Source organism: Gopherus flavomarginatus, chromosome 4, assembly GCF_025201925.1.
Source record: "Gopherus flavomarginatus isolate rGopFla2 chromosome 4, rGopFla2.mat.asm, whole genome shotgun sequence".
Taxonomy (NCBI): Eukaryota; Metazoa; Chordata; order Testudines; family Testudinidae; genus Gopherus; species Gopherus flavomarginatus.
Window position 1 is genome coordinate 96,271,989 of NC_066620.1, and position 25,658 is coordinate 96,297,646.

Genomic DNA, 25,658 nt, shown 5'->3' on the forward strand with positions numbered 1-25,658 from the left:
GGGACTGTATGTGATGGCCAGTGGAGTCTTGTTGGTTTCTTTCTTGGGTTTGTCTTACAGTAGGAGGCTTCTGGGTACACGTCTGGCTCTGTTGATCGGTTTCCTTATTTCTCCATGTGAGTATTGTAGTTTTGAGAATGCTTGGTGGAGATTTTGTAGGTGTTGGTCTCTGTCTGAGGGGTTGGAGCAGATGCGGTTGTACCTCAGTGCTTGGCTGTAGACAATGGATCGTGTGATGTGCCCGGGATGGAGGCTGGAGGCATGAAGGTAGGCATAGCGGTCGGTAGGTTTTCGGTATAGGGTGGTGTTATTGTGACCATCACTTATTTGCACCGTGGTGTCTAGGAAGTGGACCTCCCGGGTAGATTGGTCCAGGCTGAGGTTGATGGTGGGGTGGAAGCTGTTGAAATCGTGGTGGAATTTTTCCAGAGTCTCCTTCCCATGGGTCCAGATGATGAAGATGTCATTAATGTAGCATAGGTAGAGAAGGGGCGTGAGTGGACGAGAGCTGAGGAAGCGTTGTTCCAGATCAGCCATAAAAATGTTGGCATATTGTGGGGCCATGCGGGTGCCCATAGCGGTGCCACTGATCTGGAGATATATATAGTCATCAAATTTGAAATAGTTGTGCGTGAGGATAAAGGCGCAGAGCTCAGCAACCAGTTGTGCTGTGGCATCATCAGGGATACTGTTCCTGACACCTTGTATTCAATCTGTGTGTGGGATGTTTGTGTAGAGAACCTCTACATCCATGGTGGCTAGGATGGTGTTTTCTGGAAGGTCATCAATGCATTGTAGTTTTCTCAGGAAGTCAGTGGTGTCACGGAGATAGCTGGGAGTGCTGGTGGCATAGGGTCTGAGTAGAGAGTCCACATATCCAAACAGTCCTTCAGTGAGAGTGCCAATGCCCGAAATGATGGGGCGTCCAGGATTTCCGGGTTTGTGGATCTTGGGTAGAAGATAGAATAACCCTGGTCGGGGCTCTAAGGGTATGTTGATTTGTTCCGGTGTTAGTGTAGGGAGTGTCCTGACTAGATGGTACAGTTTCTTAGTGTATTCCTCAGTGGGATCTGAGGGAAGTGGCCTGTAGAATTTGGTATTGGAGAGTTGTCTGGCGGCCTCCTTTTGGTAGTCAGACCTGTTCATGATGACTACAGCACCTCCTTTATCAGCCTCTTTGATTATAATGTCAGAGTGGTTTCTGAGGCTGTGGATGGCATTGCGTTCTGCATGACTTAGGTTATGAGGCAAGCGATGTTGTTTTTCCACTACATGCATCCGACGAAGTGGGTATTCACCCACTAAAGCTCATGCTCCAAAACGTCTGTTAGTCTATAAGGTGCCACAGGACTCTTTGCTGCTAAGGTACACAAGACACAGAACAACCGTTCAGGAAAGGGAAGGCTGAGTCTATTACTGGTGAGGACAATGATTCATGGAAATAGTGGATTTTTAGGGGGCATTTGAAGGACGAGACAGAGATGGACAAGAAAAGTTAGAGTATTGCAAGAGCATAGGACAGCATGGTAAGTTGACAAAGGCAACAGTACCACAAGAGAAATGGGAGGATCAGAGGGAGCAAAAGAGTGGGATGAGTGAAATGAAACAGACATGCAGCTACAGTCACTATGACTGCCAGGTACTGGATTTGATGCCGTAACAGACAGGAAGCCAGTGAAAGGATTCAAGGATAGGGTAATGTGGTCAGAGCACTGGGGAGGGAAGATGACTTTAGCAGCAACATTTTGAATAGACTGGAACTGGGATAGGTGAAAAGCCAAGTGTAAGAGAAGGTTACAATCATCAATGTGAAAGAGGGACCAGGTGCGAATGAGGGTTTAGCAGTGGAGATAGTGAGGAAAGAATAGATTTTGGTGATATTCACTAGAAAGCAGCAACAAGACATGGGACTTGATCCAGCTCCCACTGAAATCAACAGCAATGTTCCCATTGACTTCAATGAGAGCAGGATCAGATCATTAGCGAGAGACTGACTATAGCGTGAGGAGAAAGAGAAAGAAGAGTCACTGAGATTTTGAGGACAGGAGACAGAAGAGATCATAAAGCTGTCAATGGAGACTGAGAAAGGAGAAGGTGCAAAGAGGTCAGGAGGCAAAATAAAGGGCCATATTCTTAGCTGATGTAAACTGCTGTCACTCAATTGATTTCAATTTACACCAGTGTAGGGTGTGGCCCAAGAATTTCAGGACTGAGCTTGGAACTAGTGGTGCTGCTCCTAGAGGAAGTGCTTATTGGTAGCTTGTGATGCAAAATTGGGTAGATGGGGAGAGGTTTGGGATAGACGGGTACATTTGGAAAACACCTACATAAATGTTGGTTGTTGAAAGTAAGGGAGTGAATGAGAGCCCAGAGCCATAAGGGACACTAAGAGACTGAGGGCGCTGAGGAGCCATTGAACCAAAAGAGCACCAATTCACAGAGGCCAAGAGCAGAATGAAAATAGATGGGAGAAGAAATAATGCTCTACAGTGCTGAGGGCAGCTGATAAATCACAATGACAAATGAGGATTAGTGACCTTGGCCAGGATTGTTTCAATGGAGTGGAAAGGGCAGAAGCCAAATTGGGTACCTTTCATTTCTGGCAACTCCCCATGAGCTATCGACTGACCTCCTGCTTCCCTCAGACCATCCCAAACCACCAGATATCCTCCTGTCTCCCTCTCAACCCCTCTTGTACCCCCAACCAAGCCTCAACTTGACAGCTTCCTACCCAAACACATTCTTGCCTCTATAGCCCCTAAAGTCCTTGCATCCTCATAGGATTATCTTGGAAAAGTTTTTTTTTCTAAAATGTTATTACCTTTGGATCAGGGACAGAATTAGTGAATGAGAGTGGGGTGCAAAGAGGGGGATTAGTGGTTGGGACAGTGATGTGAGAAGGGAAAGAAAAGTAGTCAAAATGAAAAGAAGTAGTTGAGTTAAAAGGAAACACATGGTGCCAACAAAAGGAAATGAAGGCAGAGAGGGAAAGAAAAAGCTAAGAGACTAGTTTCATCACCACTGCAGTGAGTAAGGGAGTCAAGTCATGTTACGTGGATTAACACAGAAGCCTTATTAGACTCTCCCCTTTGTTAGACTTCACTTTTATACAGTGTAATTAATTCTGTACCAAAGTACAAGCACAGGTTTGATTTCCGGCAATATCTGACCTAAATGGACAGTATGATAAGCAAGGGATAATTGTTGCACAGTTACCCCAAGAATCTTGCAAACTTCCCTGATGATTCTTCTTAAATAAAGGACATGAAGGATGACTGGTGCATTAGAACTGGCATTTGTATGTAAATCTATTACATTTGTCGCCATGATTATTAGAATGTATGATACCCATGGAAAGATGTGACCAAATCAAACCATAGATCTATCTAGTTTGGATTACTCTAGTCATGGCCAATACCTGATTCTTTAGAATATCTGTGCAAAATTCTACTCACCCACTCACTAAGAATAACTTTTGTTCTGATAGCATTAGCTTTTTCATCAACATCAATCATCATGGCAAAGGGTAGGTGAGTAGATTTTTGTGGCTGGCTTGGTATATTTTCAGGGCAATTCTGCCAGGTTGTTTTAGAGGAAGGGAAAAAGCTAGAATAAACAAACAGAACCATAAAGTATCTGGCCAGCTGTGCAAACTATATGTTTGGCTTGTCATACATTTTTTCTGATGTCCACAGGTTATCAATCTAAGCCCTGAAGCATGAGATTTGATTATTATCTTAGCTTGAACAGCTTTATATGTACTTTACATTCATCCTAGTAAAATTTCCATTTACCATCATGCTGTCAGATATCCTAAAGTGTTTAAATCTAGCAGGAGTTTCTCACATTCCTCCATGGCTTTTTCCAAATTAATGTTTTGCATAATATGCAAATTAAATCAATTCATTGTTCATTTTCCCTTCAAAATCGTTAGTGGTTATATTAAACTTGCCCCTGGGGCACCTCGCTATTGACTGCTCTCCAGCCCAAGAGCAGCTGTTTACTATTGCTTTAGTTCCTCGTGCTTAAGCACTATGTAAGCTACAAGATGTTCTTCATTACCTCATGGCTATTTATTTTCCTTAATAGTCTCTTATAAGAGACCTTGTGGGAAGCTTTTTGAAAATCTACATAAACTCTATTTGCTAGGTCAGAAGTGAATTTTCAGGAGAAATCTGAGAGAAAAGAGAAGTGGATAAGAAGAGGAAGACTGCTAAGGAGAACAGGACACTATGTTTTTTTTATTTGCTTTTAAAGAATCTATCAGATCTCGTGGTAGTTTGATCACATTAGGTTATACTTGTCCAAATATTGCACTGCACCTTCCTTAACTCTCCCCTAGTCCCTCTAAAACTGAGGTGAGGCTCACACCACACATCTTTTAGCTCCTTTCAGATAAAAGGAATAGGCATTATGGATCCAGTCCAACTCAGTGAAGTCCATGGGGGTCTTTCCATTGATGTTCATGGCAGCTGGATCTGACTCCATGTTAAGAAATATCTAATGCTGAGAACAGCATTTGTATTCAAATACATACCAAATCTCCTCCTCCATGTCTCCACAGCTTTGTGCTTTAGTTCCTTCAGCGTTCTTGACTGAAAACCATCAATGGCCTGGTGATTCAGCAAAGCACTTCAAGTATCTGATTAGTCCCATTGAAGTCTATGGGGCTATTTTGATGCTTGAAGTTAAACACATTGTCAAGTGTTTTAACGGATCAGGGCTCTAGCACTCAATCCAAAATCCCAGGAAAGGCAACAGGAGCCTTTCCTATTGGTCTTTAGACCAAGACCTTATTGGTTTGTAATTTTTCAACTTTCTTCCATACCTTACTCCTTAAAGAGACTTGAGTCTCCATGAAGTCACACTTTGGATTCCCCTGAAACGTGACCTTGGAACAGGAATTTCCCCATTGCCCTCTACACTGTAGGAATGCTGCAAACAAAGTAATTTAAATGTTTTGCTGCTGCGCCAGTCTCTTTATTGGCTTCATTTTATAGAAGGAGATCCTGGTGCCTCCACCCGCTTTTATCTGCCATGTCTGCATCCTCAATTCTGCCTGCATTGCTGGGGTCTCCCACTATGTTTCTCATGTCTCGGCAGGATGATCATGTAAATATCCTCCCAGATTATAATATTAAAAAGAGGCTACATGAATATTCCTGCCATCCTTGTAATCATAATTATAAATAAAAAACTGAATGATCATATCACATTTCCCAATTAGAGTCTTTGCTGCTCTAGGAATCTCAGCCACTCTCAAACCCAAGTGTCTTGCACAGCAGTGCTGTGTGCTGCTGCTGTCACATCACAAGAATGGGTCTGAGAGGCTTCTACAATATTAGTTCCCCAGAGATGTATATAAAGGGCTTCACTCTATGGAGAATTCCTGTACAATTTAATAGAGGATGTTTAGCTTTCTGCTGAACTTTAAGCAATGGAATTCTTTCATAGGGATAGCAGCAAAGAGTCCTGTGGCACCTTATAGACTAACAGACGTTTTGGAGCATGAGCTTTCGTGGGTGAATACCCACTTCATCAGATGCATGTCATGTCATGCATCTGAGGAAGTGGGTATTCGCCCACGAAAGCTCATGCTCCAAAACGTCTGTTAGTCTATAAGGTGCCACAGGACTCTTTGCTGCTTTTACAGATCCAGACTAACACGGCTGCCCCTCTGATACTTTCATAGGGATGTAATTCTCTAATAAATTCTATAGGCTTTTAAAAGCAATGTCTATAGAACCCTTTAGTTTCAATCCTATGAAATTCTATAGGACCTTTCCATAAAAGGAACTCAGAGAATGGGGACTCGCTCTGTTTGTTTATTTACAGGAGTGGGGCCAGAGAGTGAAAGAATCTGTCCTCAAAACTAGCCAAGCCCACAGAATGGTGCAGACACTGAATTCAACCTCACCTGGTAAATCATCTTCATCTTCACTGAAAACATTGGGGTTGAAGACAGGCAGGTTAATGTAGTCCATGGAAATCTTACGCACTTCAGGGAGATAAATAGTCATCTGTCTGGGCTGGAGATGCAGCAAACTGGTTTTATAAATCACTTGGAAAGGGGGAGGAGGGGAAACAGGAAAAATACTTGTTAGATAGAGAGGCTAAAAGAAGATCCAGAGTTCAACAGAACAGAGAACCAAGAGAAATCAATTCAAAGCAGAGAGTAGGGCTGGAATTGATTTTACGTAGTTTGGTTAACAGTACTTGTGTTTAACCAAACAATCATGAAATACATTACAGTAGCAGGACTTTAGAGGTGGCTCCTTGCTACATGGAAGTTTTCTGGGATTGTTTTTTTAGTTACTCGTTCTTAACTAGAGGCAGCATCACTTTAGTTATACACTCTATAGGAGTTTAGATCTACACAAATATTGAATCTCTACATGTCAGTACAAAAGGCCATTGGAGCCAGTTAATATTTTTCACTGGATCAAGGAGAGAAGGAAAAGGGTTGTTCTCATCACCTCGTAAAGGATTTTTTGTCCTGTTTCCACCTAAATCTCACTATGTAAAAATATGAGGGTCAATCCTTGCAAATATAGGGGTTGTAAAAATATTGTTATGTAAGCTTTTGGGGGGCATGGCACTTTATATAAATAATAATAATAAAATGTAGGGAACATCCCATACAGTTACGCAATACCGCTCCTTAGTCAGGACAAACACTGCTCCTACCCCAAGCAGAGGAACTCAGGACCCCAGTGACGAGCATGGCATTAGTACCTAGGAATCTGATCCTGCATCCTTTGACATCAATAGCAACACTCAGTGGGTGCAGGACTGAGACCCAGTTGAATTAGATAGGTACTATTTTGTAATTTCATTAATTCTTCCATGACAAGAGATGAAGCCCTGGCTGCAATGTAAAGCTACCCTCTTCTGGCATAAACTCCGAACACTCTTGCCCTACCGAGGAGGTTAATCCCCTTAGAGGCACAATTTCCCCACTGGTACAGGGTGGTACTATTTGCACCTCTCTTGTGCCAGCAGGAGAGTCAAGCCCTGCATTAAATAGTAGTTACTTTAAGACTCCAGTTCAGGGTGAGCAGGCTAAGCTGCAGTTCTGCAGAAAAGGACCTGGGGATTACAGTGGACAAGAATCTGGATATGAGTAGGCGGTGTACCCTTGTTGCCAAGAAGGCCAACGGCATATTGGGCTGGATTAGTAGGAGCATTGCCAGCAGATTGAGAGAAGTGATTATTCCCCTCTGGTCAACACTAGTGAGGCCACACCTGGAGTATTGCATCCAGTTTTGTTCCCTCTACTACAGAAAGGATGTGGACAAATGGGAGAGAGTCCAGCGGAGGGCAACAAAAATGATCAGGAGGCTGGGGCACATGACTTACGAGGAGAGGCTGAGGGAACTGGGCTTATTTAGTCTGGAAAAGAGAAGAGTAAGCGGGGATTTGATAACAGCCTTCAATTAGCTGAAAGGGGCTTCCGAAGAGGATGGAGCTCAGCTGTTCTCAGTGATGGCAGATGACAGAACAAGGAGCAAAGGTCTCAAGTTGAAGTGGTGGAAGTCTAGGCTGGATATTAGGAAACACTATTTCACTAGGAGGGTGGTGAAGCACTGGAATGGGTTACCTAGGGAGGTGGTGGAATCTCCATCCTTAGAGGTTTTTAAGGCCCGGCTTGACAAAGCCTTGGCTGGGATAATATAGTTGGTGTTGGTCCTGCTTTGAGCAAGGGATTGGACTAGATCAAGGGTGGCCAACCTGAGCCTGAAAAAGAGCCAGAATTTACCAATGTACATTGCCAAAGAGCCTCAGTAATATGTCAGCAGCCCCCCATCAGCTCCCTACCCCCACTCCCAGCATCTCCCACACACCAGCAACCGTCCCCACACCTCTTGATCAGCTGTTTCATGGCATGCAGGAGGCTTGGGGGTTGGGGGGAGCGAGGGCATGACAGGCTCAGGAGAGGGAAAGGGTGGAGTGGGGGCAGGGCCTGTGTCAAAGCCAGGGGTTGAGCACTGAGCACCCTCCCAGCACATTGGAAAGTTGGCACCTCTAGCTCCAGCCCTGGAGTCGGTGCCTATATGAGGAGCTGCATATTAACTTCTGAAGAGCCGCATGTGGCTCCAGAGCCACAGGTTGGCCACTCCTGGACTCTATGACCTCCTGAGGTCTCTTCCAACCCTAATATTCTATCATTCTACGAAATAAATTTGAAAGCTAACAGCAATAATATCCTCTTTAGGGTTAAATATTCACATTGTTCAGGCTTTCAACAAGAGATTCAATGAAAACTCCAGAGATCAGTGAGATCCCTTTAAAAAGCTACTCTGTATAAAGCTTTCATAAGTAACAAAGATGTGGCCAAACTCAAACTCCAAATGGCCATGAGGAAGTTTTGATCTGGATCCAATTCAGAGCATTGTTGCCTGGTCCCATCTCTACTAAATAAGAATATACAATTAAAAAAGGGGGTTTTCAAAAGAGTTTTTAGAAATTCCTATAACTGTTTCAGTATCTTCACCCACACCCCAATTTTGCCACCCTTAATCATGCTGAATGGGACCTTACTCTGCTCCTACTGACATCAAAGGGACTGAACTTGAAGATAAGGCCTAACCAACACAAGGGTGGGAGAATAGGGCCCAAAGTGTATAAGGCTCCTTTCAGTGAGGGCAACCATTTTGCTGCTGTCTGTCTAAGCAAGAGAGCTGTGTGACAGTACAAATAATTGAGTTCCCCCATTAAAAGCTCTGGAAAAGTTGCTGTAATATAAGATCTTTTAAAAATTATTTTGATATGTATAATAGGTGTTAGAACAGTTGTAAAAAATAACACATTTTTTTTTAAATTATAGTACTTACCTTACAATAACTTAAAAGCTCCCTGATTTCTGAAGTTTTCTAACTGGAAGGATTATTCTTTCAATCTTAGTTCAAATAACGGAACTGTCAAAATGGCAGGTTCTGGTTTGATTCTTAATGGATCTGTTTTTGACTGAGTTGTTGTTGGATTTAGGGATTTAAATTGCCATTACACTAAAACTTCCCTGTGACCGAGATTAACAGCATTACTGAAGCAGCCTGTTCATCACTTTAAAGAAAATCAAAGGGAGTGCGTGTTTATTTGTTAGCAAGAGCTCAAGGTTGGAAAAATCAAGAGGGGTCAGTTTTACCTGCACCAAGGTTAGTTGGTAGGAAAGCAGCCAAACCCACAATCTTAAATTTGGTTCCCCAGATATTAGACGTGACCTGAGCAAGATAGTTGTGCTGCAAAGAAAAAAAAAAGGTTTAAAGTTTATTTGGCACCTACAAAATCAGCAAAAGTAAATATTTGTTTTCAAAAAATAATATAGCACTGCTTTGTAGAAACTCTAATGAAATATCTACACGTAACTCACATACAACTATTACTGTCTGCTCTCTTCTGATCCTTACAAAAACATTCAGAGCACTAAAGCTATTTCAAGCATAAGACAATTTCATCTCATTCTCCTTTTTCCAGTGGCCTTATGTCTGTAACCATCCACTAAATACACCCCTTCATCCAGGGCTGTATTTTGCTACTGTCCCATTTTGCTATCTGGCCACCATCACAGTAGCTCACATGAATCAGATATATAGCAACCACACAAACAACTTGGTGGAAGACTTGGCAGCAGGGAGAAGTGGAGAGCACTGCAGCTGGCCAGTAAGACTGGCATAGTTTTGATCCTTGCTTCTCCCACACAATGGCACACTGTATCATTTCTATATCTTTGCAGTAAACAATCATAGGATAGCATATAATTTTCTCATTGGATTTTATGTTTAAGAACCACTTAGTGAAGAATAAATACAATAGAAAGGAATTATTAACAAGCATTTATACAGCATATTTGTCCAGAGATCCCAAAGCACTGTACCACAGTGAGTATCATTATTATATTATCATTTTAATTGATGGATAAGTATCATGCCCACTGGACTTCTGCCCTATTTTCTATTGCTGCTATAAGTGATCCAGAACATTTCACAAGGCAAATGTTACCATTTGCGTATTTTAAATACAGAAAATATATGAAGAAATACAAAAAGATAAATGTAGTGCTAGTGAAATGGGTGAACCAGGCAGTCCTGGGGCATGGAGTGTTTCATTTACCCATGGACTACGCACAGCACAAACAGCAGAAGTGCTAGCTTCCCCAACATGGTGTTCCCACCATCACCTGGCAGAACCATCGTGGAGGACGGGGTGGTTCTGTCCCCTGACCCATTAAACTCCTTTGTTTCTGTAGACTGACAACAAAGCTGGTGACTATCATGGTATTATGATACCAATACCTAGTCACAAAGAACTGAATAAAGACTAGAAAATAATTCTACATAGGCCATTCAACAGCCAAGAACATATCAACTGGAATTTAAAAGTCTGTTACATAAGGATTCCTAAGATAAATGGTTGCCTTTTAAAAAGTCAGGGTGAAATTGCAACCCCCAGTGAAATCAATGGAGCGAGCACCCTCATCATTTACCAGCTATTACTACACAATGCTATCTGAGATTCCACCAGTGTCTCCTATTATAAATAAAGAGACATAACTAGAATCTCAGATATCATTGCATAGTAACTCCATTAAATGACAGACTTTCAATTGTCACCACTGGATATATATTATAAACTGTTGTTTCTGGAGAGAGAAGATATATTTAGGTACAGGTCTGGTAATTATGCAGTCATGCAATACCTGAGTGATATCTTCCAATGGAAACTCTCGTCGAGTTAGGCTTGGTGAACCAATAGAAGGTTTTCTTATTGGTAACCTTGGAGATCTTGATATCTCCTGAGCAGCTCGCGACAACTTTGGAGATTTGCGGGCATCTATATTAATTCTTCATGTAAAGCAATAATTAGAGTTATCAGGCACACACAGATGGACATACTTAACATTTCTGTATACACTAAGTACAGTGAAGAAAACAGGCATGTTCTCTTTAGGTGATGTAACCCACAATAGAAAGTGGGAGGATTACACAAAGTCTGCTTAGTCTAATGGATAGAATCTTAACTCTTATGGGCAAAATTCAAAGGTAATGTGTAAAGAGATATAAATCAGATTCCGTTACACTGACTTAGATTCAGATTCCCTTAGAACTGATTAGTGATGCAAAAGGGAGGTTAAGATGATGTAATTTATACTCCACATAAAGGCATAAGAATATATTATTAGATTGCACTGATTTTAGAAAGCGTCCATGAGAACATAAAGAAGATACTTTGGCTACTGGACACCTATACCACTAGTGCAAACCAAGATTTCACAAACTTGGTCAGTGGTCCGCTGAGCATAAAAAAAATTACTTACGCCTCCCTCATGTACGTAAACATTGTAAATGACGTTCCAGAGTGAGAGTCTGAGGGGGTGAAAAGGGCCATCAGTGGAGAAAATAAGGAAACAAATGTAACACAATGCATGCAGGTAGACCCTGGATATGCAGGTAGCCTTACTGATATCAACAGGGCTCCAGGATTCTGCCTGTGCACATGGCACTGGAGGACCAGGGCCCAGGTTTGCAGGGTCAGGCCCTGTTTGATGGTGAAATGCAAAACAAAAAGAACAATACAGAATTATGTTGTGTGCATATATGTGTACCTAAGATATCACGTAACACAGAGCTGGAAATTTCTTTTCCTTTGGGTAGAACACCTCTTCATTCTGACTAGTGGGGGCAATGTTTGCAGAGCACCTATCATAATGGGGCTCTCATTCATGACTGGGGCCCATAGGTGCTACTCCAATACAAATATTATTATTATTATTATTATTATTATATATTATAATATATATTATATAATAATAATAATAATAATAATAATAATAATAATATAATAATGTTGAACTGGATGTAATTATCTTTACTTTTTTTCTGCCTGTCCTGCAAAGCCTGGATGGACATTATTGCTGAATGAATTATCAACAATTGACAGCTTCTCAGAAAGCACATGATGAAACACTCACAATTTTTCCTCCGGTCACTGGGACAAGACAACTCAGTCGACAGATCTTTCTACATTTAGCACTTTCATTACAGATCCAAAATACTTTCTATTAAGCAAAAACAGACCCCTGCTCCACTCCCCTTACAGTTTCCATCTAAATATTGAGTGTGCATCTGGGTGCATGTTGGGGAGCGAACAGAACAGACTAAAGAATGAACTAGAGAAGCTACAGACTATTCCTTTGCTATCTTGGACACAGAGTGTGCCTTAGACTATTTTTTCTGATCTGATTAGCTATTTGTGAGAGGCAGACCAAGGCAGTGGAGTTTGCCTATTATTATTGTTACAGCTTACCACAGAGAAGGTCTGAATTGTTCTTCCTCAGAGGAAAAAAAAAAAGCCCCTGAAAAGCTGTAATTTCCACAGGCAAATTCTTTCTTATGAAAGGTATTAGACCATCCCCCTTTGTTTTAATGTAGGTTGTGTCATGACAAGATTTTAAAAAGACCCACAGAAAAGAAGAAAAAATGCCCGAGAAACCATTACCTGGGGAGTTTAGGTGATTTGCTAGCTCGAGTGATTTTCGGAGATTTCTTCGCAGCCCAGTCATCGCTCAGTTCAATATCGCTGGAGTCTGAGCAGTTGCAGCTGTCAATCACAGTGGAAATCAAGCTGTTTCCATAGATTTCATCTACCAAGACAGGCCCCCAAAAATGTAAGAACTATTTTAGAAACCTGATCTCAATTACAACTGTCAGTCATCAGGAGGAAAAACCAGTAGCTAAGATAAAAGTCTAGCAGGGAGTGTTTGCTGCCAAGTATAAACTCAAAATTTCTGATGGCCTGAATTCAGGGGAATAGTGTTCAATTGTATCAGGTGACTCCCAGACATTGATTGAAAAATATTTATTGTTAATTAGTGATCCACTCCTCACCAACCAGTCTGCAAGAAGTTATATTTTATGAACCAAAAGCCAACATGAAATGAGTTTGGTGGCTTGATTCTAGGTCACAGTGGAGACATTTTCACAGGACAAAAAACAGCATTGCAATTGCTTCATGCTATACTAGTTATGTGGACAAAGAGGACTTTAATCTCTGACTTTCAGTCTAAATCCTTTCTCAATAAGCATTTTTACAAATATGAACAATCCATTTATAAAAATATGATACCTGCTTTTCCATCGGTTTTAGGATCCATGATGACAAATTCTGGCCGCAGTTTGCTGATTCGGCGCCCTTTTAGGATAGGTACCAGTCCTCCTAGGTATTCCAAGTACAGTGTGTAGCATGGACCTCCGACCTCCGGATCATCTTCTGTCCGCTTCATCGTGCAGTGAAGCCTTTCATTGCCAGCTGTTGGATAGCTGACAAAATCTCTCATATTGTTGGGGTCTGGGATAGGAGGCTAACGTGAATGGAGGGAGGAAAGAGAAACGCAAGTCATTCTTATTCTCTGGAGTTAGGTTGTTATATAATACCATCCCTACCCAGTGAATAGGGCCTGGGATAGCTCAGAATTAGCATAGATTAAAGTCTGAGCTATTGAATCACCCACCACCAGGACGCACATGCCTGCTGATTCGATCGGTAATTGTACACAGAATATAAAAGTTAGTTACAGTTTAAAAGGAAGGATTGTCTTGTGATTAAGATGACACTGGAATGGGATCCAGGAAATCTGAGTTCAATTCCCAGCTCTTCCAAGACTACTTATGTGACCACAGGCAAGTGATTTAAGAGCTCTGTTGAACTGAGGCCTCAGTCTTTCTGCAGATCAGTTTTCCATTTGTAAAATGGGGCTAATAATCCTTCCTTTGTCTGGCTTGTCTATTTAGCTTGTAAACTCTTTGGGCAAGGACTGTCTCTGTATTTGTACAGTGCCTTGCACAATGCGGCTTTTGGACATTACAGTAAAACAAATACTGCTAATAACACAGAATCAACACTCCTCAGTTTGGTTCAAAATGAATATAAAGAAAAAAAACTGAGCAGGACATAAAATAAGTATCCTTAACTCTGAGAGAAAGGCAGGTACCAGGTTATTAGAGGTCTCATACACTACATACCTTCTGAGAGCGAAGAATTACAGGTATAGTAAGTCTTCTGCAAAGGTATCAGTTATAATAGAAACCTGCACTGGGATATTTCTGGAATTTCTGTGCACACACATTACCTAATTAGCAGTACACAAAACTGTTTTTCATAAACAAGCATGATTCACAGTGTAACAACACTGCATTATATTATAGGCATGGTCTTCTCTCGTTTTAAATAGTGCTAGACTAACTCCATTGTCTACAGTGTAGTTACTCTATACTGGTACATTGGTATAAACAGAAGATGAATTTGACCCAATACAATTAAACAGGAACAAGAAAGAGATAAGATGCACCCGAATACATAAAATATACTACCTAAGGCCCGAATCACGTGAAATCTGGCACATGTGAGAACTCTGCGCATGAGTAGCCTCTTAATGCTTACTTTAGTGACTAAAATAAGTTTTTAGTCCATTTTGGCACTATTCACATGCATGTTTGCAGGACTAGGGGATAAGAGACATCCTACGGGAAAGAGGAAAGATTCATAGATTGCAAGGCTAGAAGGGACCATTGTGATCATCTAGTCTAATCTCCTGTGTAACAGTCCATAGAACTTCCACAAAATAATTCCTAGAGCAGATCTTTTAGAAAAACATCCCGACTTGATTTAAAAATTAACGGTGATGGAGAACCCACCACGACCGTTGGTAAATTATTCCAATGGTTAATTACTCTCACTATTAAAATATTACATCTTATTTCTAGTCTCAATTTGTCCACTTCCAGCCACTTGGTTGTCTTACACCTTTCTCTGCTAGATTGAAGACAGCATTAAATATTTGTTCCCCATGTTGATACTGTAATCAAGTCACCCCATAACCTTTTCTTTGTTATGCTAAATAGGTTGAGCGCCTTGAATCTGTCACTGTAAGCCATATTTTCTAATCCTAAAATATGGTCTGGCAGGTGCAAAGTGACCTCAGCAATATAATATCAGCAGTCTGCAAAATATAGTTTTTACAGGCATGGCTATACTTGCAGATGTAGAGCACTTTGAGTTAAACCAGCCTTTGTAGCGCGCAGTAAAGAAAACACTGCAATCTGTCCACACTGACAGCTTCAAGCGCACTGGTGTGGCCACATTTGCTGCACTTGCAGCGGCATTGGGAGTGGTGCATTATGGGCAGTTATCCCAGCATGCAAGTGACTGCAACATGCTTTTAAAATGGGAGGGGTGGGGTGGAGTGTGACAAAGTGTGTTGTGTGTATGTGGGGGGAGAGAGAGTGGGTTTTGAGGGGGCTGAGAGCATGTCAGCATGCTGTTTTGTAAGTTCAGACAGCAGCAGATCTCCCCCTCCTCCCCGTCTCTCTCTCAGGGCTGGTCTACACAATGCGTTTAAACCGATTTTAGCAGCGTTAAACTGATTTAACGCTGCACCCGTCCACACTACGAGGCCCTTTATAGCGATATAAAGGGCTCTTTAAACTGGCTTCTGTACTCCTCCCCAAAGAGAGGAGTAGCACTGAAATCGGTATTACCATATCGGATTAGAGTTAGTGTGGCCGCAAATCGACGCTATTGGCCTCCGGGCGGTATCCCACAGTGCACCATTGTGACCGTTCTGGACAGCAATCCGAACTCGGATGCACTGGCCAGGTAGACAGGAAAAGCCCCGTGAACTTTTGAATTTCATTTCCTGTTTGCCCAGCGTGGAGCTCTGATCAGCACGGGTGATGATATAGACATAGGGTGACATAGGGTGACATACCCCAAATCCAAAAAGAGCTCCAGCATGGACTGTACGGGAGATACTGGATCTGATCGCTGTATGGGGAGACAAATCTGTTCTATCAGCGCTCCGTTACAGAAGATGAAATGAGAAAGCATTTGAAAAAAAAATCTCCAGGCTACGATACAGAGACCACAGCACAGTGCTGTGTGACAAGCGTAACGGAAAGCCAAAGAATCAAATGGACGCTCATGGAGGGAGGGACGGGGTACCGAGGACTCCAGCTATCCCACAGTCCCCGCAGTCTCCGAAAAGCATTTGCATTCTTGGCTGAGCTCCAATGCCTGTAGGGTCAAACACATTGTCCAGGGTGTTTCAGGGTATATGTCGTCAATTTACCACCCCTCTCCACCCCCGTGAAAGAAAAGGGAAAAAAATCATTTCTTGACTTTTTTATGTCACCCTATGACTACTGCATGCTGCTGGTAGATGCAGTGCTGCAGCACTGAATAGCAGCATCCTCTCCTCTCCTCTCCCCTCCCCTCCCCTCCCCAGTGGCAGACGGTATTGTACAAAAGGACTGATAGCCGTCCTTGTCATCATCCTGTGAGTGCTCCTGGCTGGCCTCAGATGAGGTCGGCTGGGGGCACCTGGGTAGACGGTACAGAACGGCTGGTAACCGTCCTCATCATAGCAACTGGGGGCTGAGTTCCATCAGCGCCCCCCCTTTCATGTCTGAAGAAAAGATTCTGTACTGCCTGGACTATCATAGCAGCGGGATGCTGGGCTCCTCTCCCCACTACCGTTTAATGTCCTGCCTGGACTATCATAGCAGCTGAAGGCTGCCTCCCCCTCATTTTATCTCACTAAAAACTCAGTGTTTCTTATTCCTGCATTCTTTATTATTTCATCACACAAATGGGGGGACACTGCCACCGTAGCCCCTAGAATGGAGATTAGACTAGATGATCACAATGGTCCCTTCTAGCCTTGCAATCTATGAATCTTTCCTCTTTCCCGTAGGAAGGTTGGGGGAGGAGGGAAGCAACAGGTGGGATTGTTGCAGGGGCACCCCTAGAATGGCATGCAGCGAATAATTTCTGTGGGATCTCTGGTGGCTGTGCTCTCTGGTTCTCTGATACACTGTTTCTCTAGTACACTTGCCCCATATTCTAGGCAGGACTGACTCTATTTTTAGATAAACCATAAAGGAGGGATTGACTCGGGGAGTCATTCCCATTTTTGTCTTTGCGCCCCCCCCAACCTCAGCAAAGGCCAGTCAGGAGCACCCATGACAGCAGCAGACGGTACAGAAAGACTGATAACCATCATCTCATTGCCAATTTACAATGGTGCAGCAGACGGTACAGAATGATTTTTGCCCCATCAGCCACTGGGCTCTCAATTCAGAATTCTAAGGGGCGGGGGAGACTGCGGGAACTATGGGATAGCTACGGGATAGCTACCCACAGTGCAACGCTCTGGAAATTGACGTTAGCCTCGGTACATGGACGCACACCGCCGAATTATTGTGCTTTGTGTGGCCACGTGCACTCGACTTTATACAATCTGTTTTACAAAACCTGTAGTGTAGACATACCCTCACACACACAGCATTCCACAGTAACGGCTTGCATGCTGGCTGGCAGAAATGGAGCTTTGAAAGGGCATCTCCGCATTCCTACAGGAGTTCAAAATAATGACAAGAGTGGCTTCTTGACTTAAGGGGATTATGGGACACTTCCAAAGGCCGATCAGAGCGCAGTAACGCAACACCTCGTTCACACTGAAGCCCAGGCGTTGTAGCCAAGGCACAGCAAACATTATTCCTCTCACCAAGGTGGAGTACCAGCAGCTGTAGCCACAGAGTCAGAGCGCTCTACGTGCCTTGCCAGTGTGGATGAGGAGTGAGCTATGGAGCCTGGTGCTCCTTCATTGCACTGTAACTTGCAAGTGTAGCCAAGCCCTTACAGGGGGTGGATAAAGCCTTTGTAGGTAGTCTTGGGGAATCCATCCCCTTTGTATTAATCTTTTTTTTTTAAGTACTAGTACACTGCATTTGATGCAATCTGGTACATTCTTAAAAAAGGAGGGGAAAAGTGACCCAAACCAAAATATACTGGACACACATCAATAAAAGAAGTATATGACAGAGGCTTAGCATGCCAAAGCCCTGACTTCCAGCTACTAATCAAAGAATTTAGTTTTTTTAAACAGGAAAGTATAAAAATGAGCACTTAGCTGTAGAAACTGAAAGGCACAAGAACAAAGCAGCAACTTTAAAGCATCAATCAAGCTGCTGAAGCTAGAAAATAGGTGAAAATAGAAGCACTGAACAGCAGCAGTTAAGAGGAGCTTCCAGTTCTATCCGGGGAAAGAGAAGAACTGAAGAATATGTGTTACCAGCCACTAGAATGGTAAATGATCCAATCACGCAGACCTTTGAGTTGTTCAAGTAGCTGTCATCTAAGGGTACGTCTACACTACGGGATTATTCCGATTTTACATAAACCGGTTTTATAAAACAGATTGTATAAAGTCGAGTGCACGTGGCCACACTAAGCACATTAATTCAGGGGTGTGCGTCCATAGTCCGAGGCTAGCGTCGATTTCTGGAGTGTTGCACTGTGGGTAGCTATTCCGTAGCTATCCCATAGTTCCCGCAGTCTCCCCCGCCCCTTAGAATTCTGGGTTGAGAGCCCAGTGGCTGATGGGGCAAAAATCATTGTCGCGGGTGGTTCTGGGTAAATGTCGTCAGTCATTCCTTCCTCCGGGAAACCAACGGCAGACAATCATTTCACGCCCTTTTTCCCTGGATTGCCCTGGCAGACGCCATAGCATGGCAACCATGGAGCCCGTTCAGCTTTTTTTTTTTTTTTTACAGTCACCGTATGTGTACTGGATGCCGCGGATAGAGGCGATACTCCAGCGCTACACAGCAGCATTCATTTGCTTTTTCATGATAGCAGAGACGGTTATCAGTCATTCTGTACCGTCTGCTGCCGGTGTAAATTGGCAATGAGATGACGATTATCTGTTCTTCTGTGCTGTCTGCTGCTATCATGGGTGCCCCTGGCTGAGATCGGCTGGGGGCGCAAAGCCAAAACTGGGAACGACTCCCCGAGTCAATCCCTCCTTTATGGTTTCTAAAAATAGAGTCAGTCCTGCCTAGAATATGGGGCAAGTGTACTAGAGAAACAGTGTATCAGAGAGCACAGCTGCTCCGTGTCAGATCCCACAGAAATGATGAGCTACATGCCATTCACGGGGGGGTGCCTCTACAACAACCCCACCCGTTGCTTCCCTCCTCCTCCAACCTTCCTGGGCTACCGTGGCAGTGTCCCCCCCATTTGTGTCATGAAGTTATAAAGAATGCAGGAATAAGAAACAATGACTTGTTAGTGAGATAAAATGAGGGGGAGGCAGCCTCCCGGTGCTATGACAATCCAGGCAGGACATTAAGCGGTGCGGGGGAGAGGAGCCCAGCATGCGGATGCTATGATAGTCCAGGCAGGATAGAATCTTTTCTTCAGACATGAAAGGGGGGGCGCTGATGGAACTCAGCCCCCAGTTGCTATGATGAGGACGGTTACCAGCCGTTCTGTACCATCTACTGGGAATGACCGAGAATCATTCCTATTTTCACCCAGGCGCCCCCAGCCGACCTCACCTGAGGCAAGCCAGGAGCACTCACGGGCTGACGGTGATGACGGATAGCAGTTATATTGTACCGTCTGCCACCAGGGAGGGGAGAGGAGCGGATACTGCTCTTCACTGCTGCAGCATCGCGTCTACCACCAGCATTCAGTAGACATAGGGTGACACTGAAAAAAGTCAAGAAACGATTTCTTTCCCTTTTCTTTCACGTGGTGGGGAGAGGGAGTAAATTGACGAGCTATTCCCTGAACCACGCTGGACAATGTGTTTGAACCTACAGGCACTGGGAACTCAGCCAAGAATGCAAATAGTTTTCGGAGACTGCTGTGGACTGTGGGATAGCTGGAGTCCTCAGTACCCCCTCCCTCCCTCCATGAGCGTCCATTTGATTCTTTGGCTTTCTGTTACGCTTGTCACACAGCACTGTGTAGCCTGGAGCTTTTTTTCAAACGCTTTGGCATTTCGTCTTCTGTAACGGAGCTCTGATAGAACAGATTTGTCTCCCCATACAGCGATCAGATCCAGTATCTCCTGTATGGTCTATGCTGGAGCTCTTTTTGGATTTGGGACTGCATCGCCACCCATGCTGATCAGAGCTCCACGCTGGGCAAACAGGAAATGTAATTCAAAAGTTCGCGGGGCTTTTCCTGTTTACCTGGCCACTGCATCCGAGTTCAGATTGCTGTCCAGAGCGGTCACAGTGGTGCACTGTGGGATACCGCCCGCAGGCCAATACTGTCGATTTGCGGCCACACTAACCCTAATTCGATATGGTAATACCGATTTTAGCGCTACTCCTCTCGTCAGAGAGGAGTGCAGAAACCGGTTTAAAGAGCCCTTTATATCGATATAAAGGGCCTCGTAGTGTGGACGGGTACAGCTTTAAATCAGTTTAACACTGCTAAAATCGGTTTAAACGCGTAGTGTAGACCAAGCCTAACAGTGGCATGAGACTCACAGAATGAGACTCTGTTATAGTTGGTGTGAATCTATTATACCCTCCAGAGAAATCATTGTGAATATGGGTGAAATTAAATAATTTCACAGTCTGACTCTACTCTGGAAAGTGACTATTTACAAAATGGCACTTTCTTACATAGCAGACCCATTCCCTGTGTAAATCCAGAATCACATCTGTTGAAATTAAAGATGAAGACAAGTTTTTACTGCCATTCACTCCTGCTAGCCTCGCTGAGCCGAAACAGATAAGAGAAAATAAGTTAAATAGTATCCCTTCTTGTGTATCATCAACAGAATTGCTTACCAAGTTCTAATCGCAGGGCCATTTGCTCAACCCCCTTATCTTCTACTTGTGCTCTCAATTACACTTGTGAGCAGAACTGAACAGAATACCCAGATGTGCATAGAGCTGCATAGAGAGCAGACTGTTACCTCACAACTCTGTGACATGAGGCCTCCTCACATGGAGCCCAAAATACCCATGTCTACCAAGAGACAATACAGCGAGGATCAAGGCTGCCACCAGAATAAGGTTCTTCTGAGTTTTTCTGAGAGAGATAGCTAGTTAACCACAGGCTTTTCCTTTACATGCCATCCCTGAAGGAGACCTCATGGCCAAAGCATTCTTAGCCTTAATTTCTGGTTTTGATATGCATAAAAGCTTTTGATCCATTAGTAGTTTCCCTCCTTTTATCATCTTCTTTTCTAACTGAAAATCATTGGGTGAAATCCTGGCCTCACAGAAGTCAATTAAAGGTTTGCCATTATCTCTTGGGAAGAGTTGGGTAGAGAAGAAAAAGAAAAGGCTGTGATTCCCTTTACCTTGATGGTTGGTATAAAGGCAGTGGTGAGGTATGAGCAGAGCCGAGGAGGCAGAGTCAGTTTGCTGATATCCTTGTCATCTCGCAGAGAGCTAGCGATGGTCTGCTGGCATAGGAGCTGCAGGCTGGAGACTCTGTGCTCTACTCTGACAACATAGAGTGCAGGGCCGGAAGCCATGAGCAGGCGTGAGTCCCTGTGGCCCCAGCAAATGGAGATTATAGGACGCTGCGAGAAAGGAAGATTGCACAACTTAACACGAGAGGCATTTTCTCCCAGACACCTGTTCAGCAAGACATATATTCTGTAGTGCCAGTTCAATCTAGCACCAGCAGCATTAGCAAAGGCCTTAAAAAACAAGTTAAAATAAACATAACAGTGCATTATGTTACTGCCCTCAAAGGGAGCTAGTATACAGTAACACTGAGCATTTATTTTCAGTAACAATACTTCGCATTTACATAGCATTCTTCAGCCATAGTTTGCAAAGCTGTTCACACAGGTGGGTAAAGCATTCTTCACCCTATTTCACAGACGAGGAAGGTGAGGCCCCAAGTGGTAAGTCACTCCTTCAGAATCACTCACTGCATCAATAGCTGAATCAGGAACAGGACTCAGGTCTTTGGATTCCCCATCCAGCACCCTCTGTGCTACCAGACTACCTTGTAAGAGTTTTACAAAGATTTAATCAAACTTCACAACACCCAGACTTGCTTGGTAAGTGGTATAACTCACATTTTCAGCTTGGAAAACTGAGACACTGAGAAGTTAAGCAACTCATCTAAGGGAACTCAGTGAATCAGTGGCACAGCTGTGATTAGCAGACAAGAGTTCCTGCCTCCGAGTCCCAAACTGAAGTCATTACCCCATGCTACCTCCCCAGGATATATTTCCAGATGAAAATAAAATCGAAAGCACTAACATAAACAAACTGCACCTATTGTCCTTTACTCACCCATTTGTTTGTGGTGCTAAATGTCCAAATTCATATCAATAAAACACAAGAATAAAGAGTTAGAGGAGACTGGGTTGAAGTAGGTAAGCCCCTGAAAGGTACAGCAAAAACCAAATCAGGCCATCCTTTGCACTTCCACAACACAAGGACATGAAAGGCTCACATAGGGAAATGTAGAACAAATAAAAGGAACCAGTTTTCAGATAGTATATCATGTGACTGTGAAATTAATTCATGTAGCTGGATTAAAAAATAAATAGACTGCAGACTTTTATAACCACCAGCTTTTATAGCTATCTGTACAAAGGATAAATTCGTGCTTCAGGGTGTAAACTGTCCCCATTTGTCTATTTTCTTATACACTCCTTTGAGCTTTCTCTCACACTGCTCCTCATGCAATGAAGGGGCTCCCCAGAAACATCTGCAAAGCCACTACACTCTATCCTCCTTACAAGTCACCTCTGTCCCAATGCCTCCAAAACACTCTAGTCTACATGTCTGCCAGGCAGGTGTGCTGGGACAACTGCTTCCTGTGCTTCTCATAATCAACTCACTTACCTGTGCTCTCGCCATGTTTGCTGTACTGATCTCTCGTCTCTCCTCTTTGGACTTGTTTACACTGACATTTAGTTGGCAGCAAGCTGGGGTGTAAATCTACCCTGTGCTAGCCAGCTGTGCACTAAGCATCTGTATGGATCAGCTGCCGTGTGCGAAAAGTTCCCCAGTGTGTTTTGATCTACTCCCATTTCGAAGCACTGTGCACTTAGCACCATGGAGTCTTGATTCCGGATTGGGGCTCGTAGGTGCTCACACAATACAAACAAGCAACGGGTGAGAACGAAATTGTTTTCTTTGGAAATGACATTGCACAAGAGACTACAGTGAGTGCATTGTAGAGGATTATCCCTTTCTCTGAAGCACCAGCTCCCAGGCCACTGCTGGGCACAAGGCAGGTCTTGATGGACTAGGTCCTAATCCCAGAAATGTCTAGGTTAGAGGTGTTGTTTAGGTAAAGAATGAACAGAATTTACTGAAAGGTTAGGTATACATTAAAGTGGTCACTTAAAAATGTCTTCAACTTCTAACCAAAACAAACTGAACAAGAATTGAGCATGCAGAAGGCAAGCAGCAACAGAGAATTAGTCATCAGGAACACGAGGTCTCCATCTGAAAGATTTCGTAGTATACAGATATCTGGTTTAGATCTGCTAAGAAGAAAATATTAATCTAGCCCAGAAAAAAGACTTTTCCTTGAGTTACAACTTCAGAATGTTTAAAAAGGAGAAACTGGGGCAAGATGATTTTAGGTGAATGACAGACAGCAAGTGCAGCTGCTTCACACCACCTCGATGCTTATCGTCAAGATAAAGGGAAGGATGAAGCAACTTTCTAAAAGAGGATTTTCCCTGCTGTGCCATCTCACCCTGGTTTTACATTTAAAGGAAAATATTAGTTTTAAGATGGGAGGATTACGATGAAGTACATCCAGACACCACAAACACCCTCCTGCAGAGGTATCAACCTTCAGGCTGACTGCTTTGCAAATGGAAAACTGTAACAGGGGAACATTACGATTTTCACAGCGACCACTAAAGGCACTTTGTAGTGGACAATGGCACTTGTAACCCAGTGGGCTAGCTCGGGGCCGCCCAGAGGATTCAGGGGGCCTGGGGCAAAGCAATTTTGGGGGCCCTTTCCATAAAAGGCCCCCCCAAAAAAATGCAATACTGTACAATACTATATTCTCGTGGGGGCCCCTGCGGGGCCCGGTGCAAATTGCCCCACTTGCTCCATACCCACAGGCGGCCCTTGGACAAATAAACTTCTGCATCTCGGCACAAACCCAGTTTTTCTTTACAAGGTATCACTGGTTCTCAGCATCAGCTAGTGCTAAAAGGCATTAAAGCTCATTAAAAGGGTTGGACAAATATTTTCCATCAAAACTTTTTCTGGATCGAAAACTAGGGGTTTTTAAAAAGCAGAAAAAAATCATGGACAATGTCTGCTTTCCTTCAAAATTTGTTGTGTTTTTTTTAATTGAAAAGCTGAAATTAGTCTGCCAAAACCTGAATATAGTTTGGGGTTTCAGAAGCGTGTGGCCAAATATTTGCTGCTTGCTGTGTTTGATTGTTTAAAGAAACAATAAAAAAAATTCTGCTTAAAAAAAATCCAAAACTTTTGAACCACCTCAGCTTGTGACTAAACGCCTGAGCCCACCCAGTCAGAGATTTTTCCAGGTTTCTGATACTCTGTTGGCTTCCTTGACTCATATCTGTCTCCATAACTTAGGCTTCATTTAGGTTAGAACATAAGAACAGCCATACTGGGTCAAACCAAAGGTCCATCCAGCCCAGCCCAGTATCCTGTCTACCAATGCCAAGTGCCCCAGAGGGAGTAAAACTAACAGGTAATGAGCAAATGATCTCTCTCCAGCCATCCATCTCCACCCTCTGACAAACAGAGGCTAGAGACACCATTCCTTACCCATCCTGGTTAATAGCCATTAATGGACTTAACCTCCATGCATTTATCTGTTTCCTAGAGACTGGCTCCATGGGGTCCCTCACAAACTGTAGACAGTTACTGTGGGTTTGTCTATAGTATAGCTTATGTATATACTCCACGAACTGAGCATCTGAGCTTGTTTCAGAAACTGGGATGAGCCTATGTTGTGAAAACTGAAATGCTCAAAATAGCACATGCAGGTGAATGGGCACAGGGTGCTAAAATTAAATTAACCCAGGGGTTCTCAAACTGGGGGTCAGGACCCCTCAGGGGGTCACAAGATTATTACTGGGGGTTGCGAGCTGTCAGCCTCCACCTCAAACCCCGCTTTGCCTCCAGCATTTATAATAGTGTTAAATATATAAAAAAGTGTTTTTAATTTATAAGGGGGGGGTCGCACTCAGAGGTTTGCTATGTGAAAGGGGTCACCAGTATAAAAGTTTGAGAGCCACTGAATTAGCCCTTCTGGAGCCTCAGGGAATGCAGGGCAGGAAGGTCTCCCCTGGTAGGGTTGGGAAGGATATTGCCCTTCTCATGTGATCCCTCCCCCAGTGGCTAATTTTAAATGAAGCTACTCTCCCCTGACATGAATCTCCCTATGGCACTGAAAATGAATATAGACTATAATTTGGCATTTGAGAAGTGAAAGGGATGGTAGCCCTAATGGAAAAGCTAACAGCTTGGCTCTTCTGCAAGCCTCAAACTGCTGAATGAGCTTTAGGGTAGGGAAGGCTGTGCCTCCCAAATAGCCTGGCCCTGCCCCCTATCTGACCCCCACCCACTTCCTGCCCCCCAACTGCCCGCCCCCCTCAGAATCCCTGACCCTTCCTGCTCCTTGTCCCCTTACCGTCCCCCAGAGACCCCTCCCAACCACCATCCCAGGATCCCACCCCGCTCCCTGTCCCCTGACCACCCCAACCCCTATCCACACCCCCCCCGCTGAGTCCTGACAGACCCCCGGAATGCCCACCATCCAACCCCCCCGTTCCCTGTCCCCTGACTTCCCCCCCAACCTCTGCCCCTCCCTGTCCCCTGACT

The 25,658-nt window shown here is 43.7% G+C and overlaps 1 protein-coding gene across 4 annotated transcripts in view; it reads right to left on the minus strand.

Moving 5' to 3' along the window:
- The window catches only part of TULP4 (TUB like protein 4), a 298,059-nt gene that overhangs the window by 12,876 nt on the left and 259,525 nt on the right, over positions 1-25,658 (minus strand). For 3 of the 4 annotated variants that reach the window (XM_050949426.1, XM_050949425.1, XM_050949428.1), the window contains 6 exons: positions 21,164-21,388; positions 13,123-13,357; positions 12,496-12,640; positions 10,697-10,841; positions 9,146-9,239; positions 5,918-6,061 (listed from right to left, as the gene is read on the minus strand). In XM_050949426.1, coding sequence (XP_050805383.1) covers positions 5,918-6,061; positions 9,146-9,239; positions 10,697-10,841; positions 12,496-12,640; positions 13,123-13,357; positions 21,164-21,388 — 988 coding nt within the window. The remainder of the gene's footprint in view (positions 1-5,917; positions 6,062-9,145; positions 9,240-10,696; positions 10,842-12,495; positions 12,641-13,122; positions 13,358-21,163; positions 21,389-25,658) is intronic. The other variant, XM_050949427.1, reaches the window with a different exon arrangement.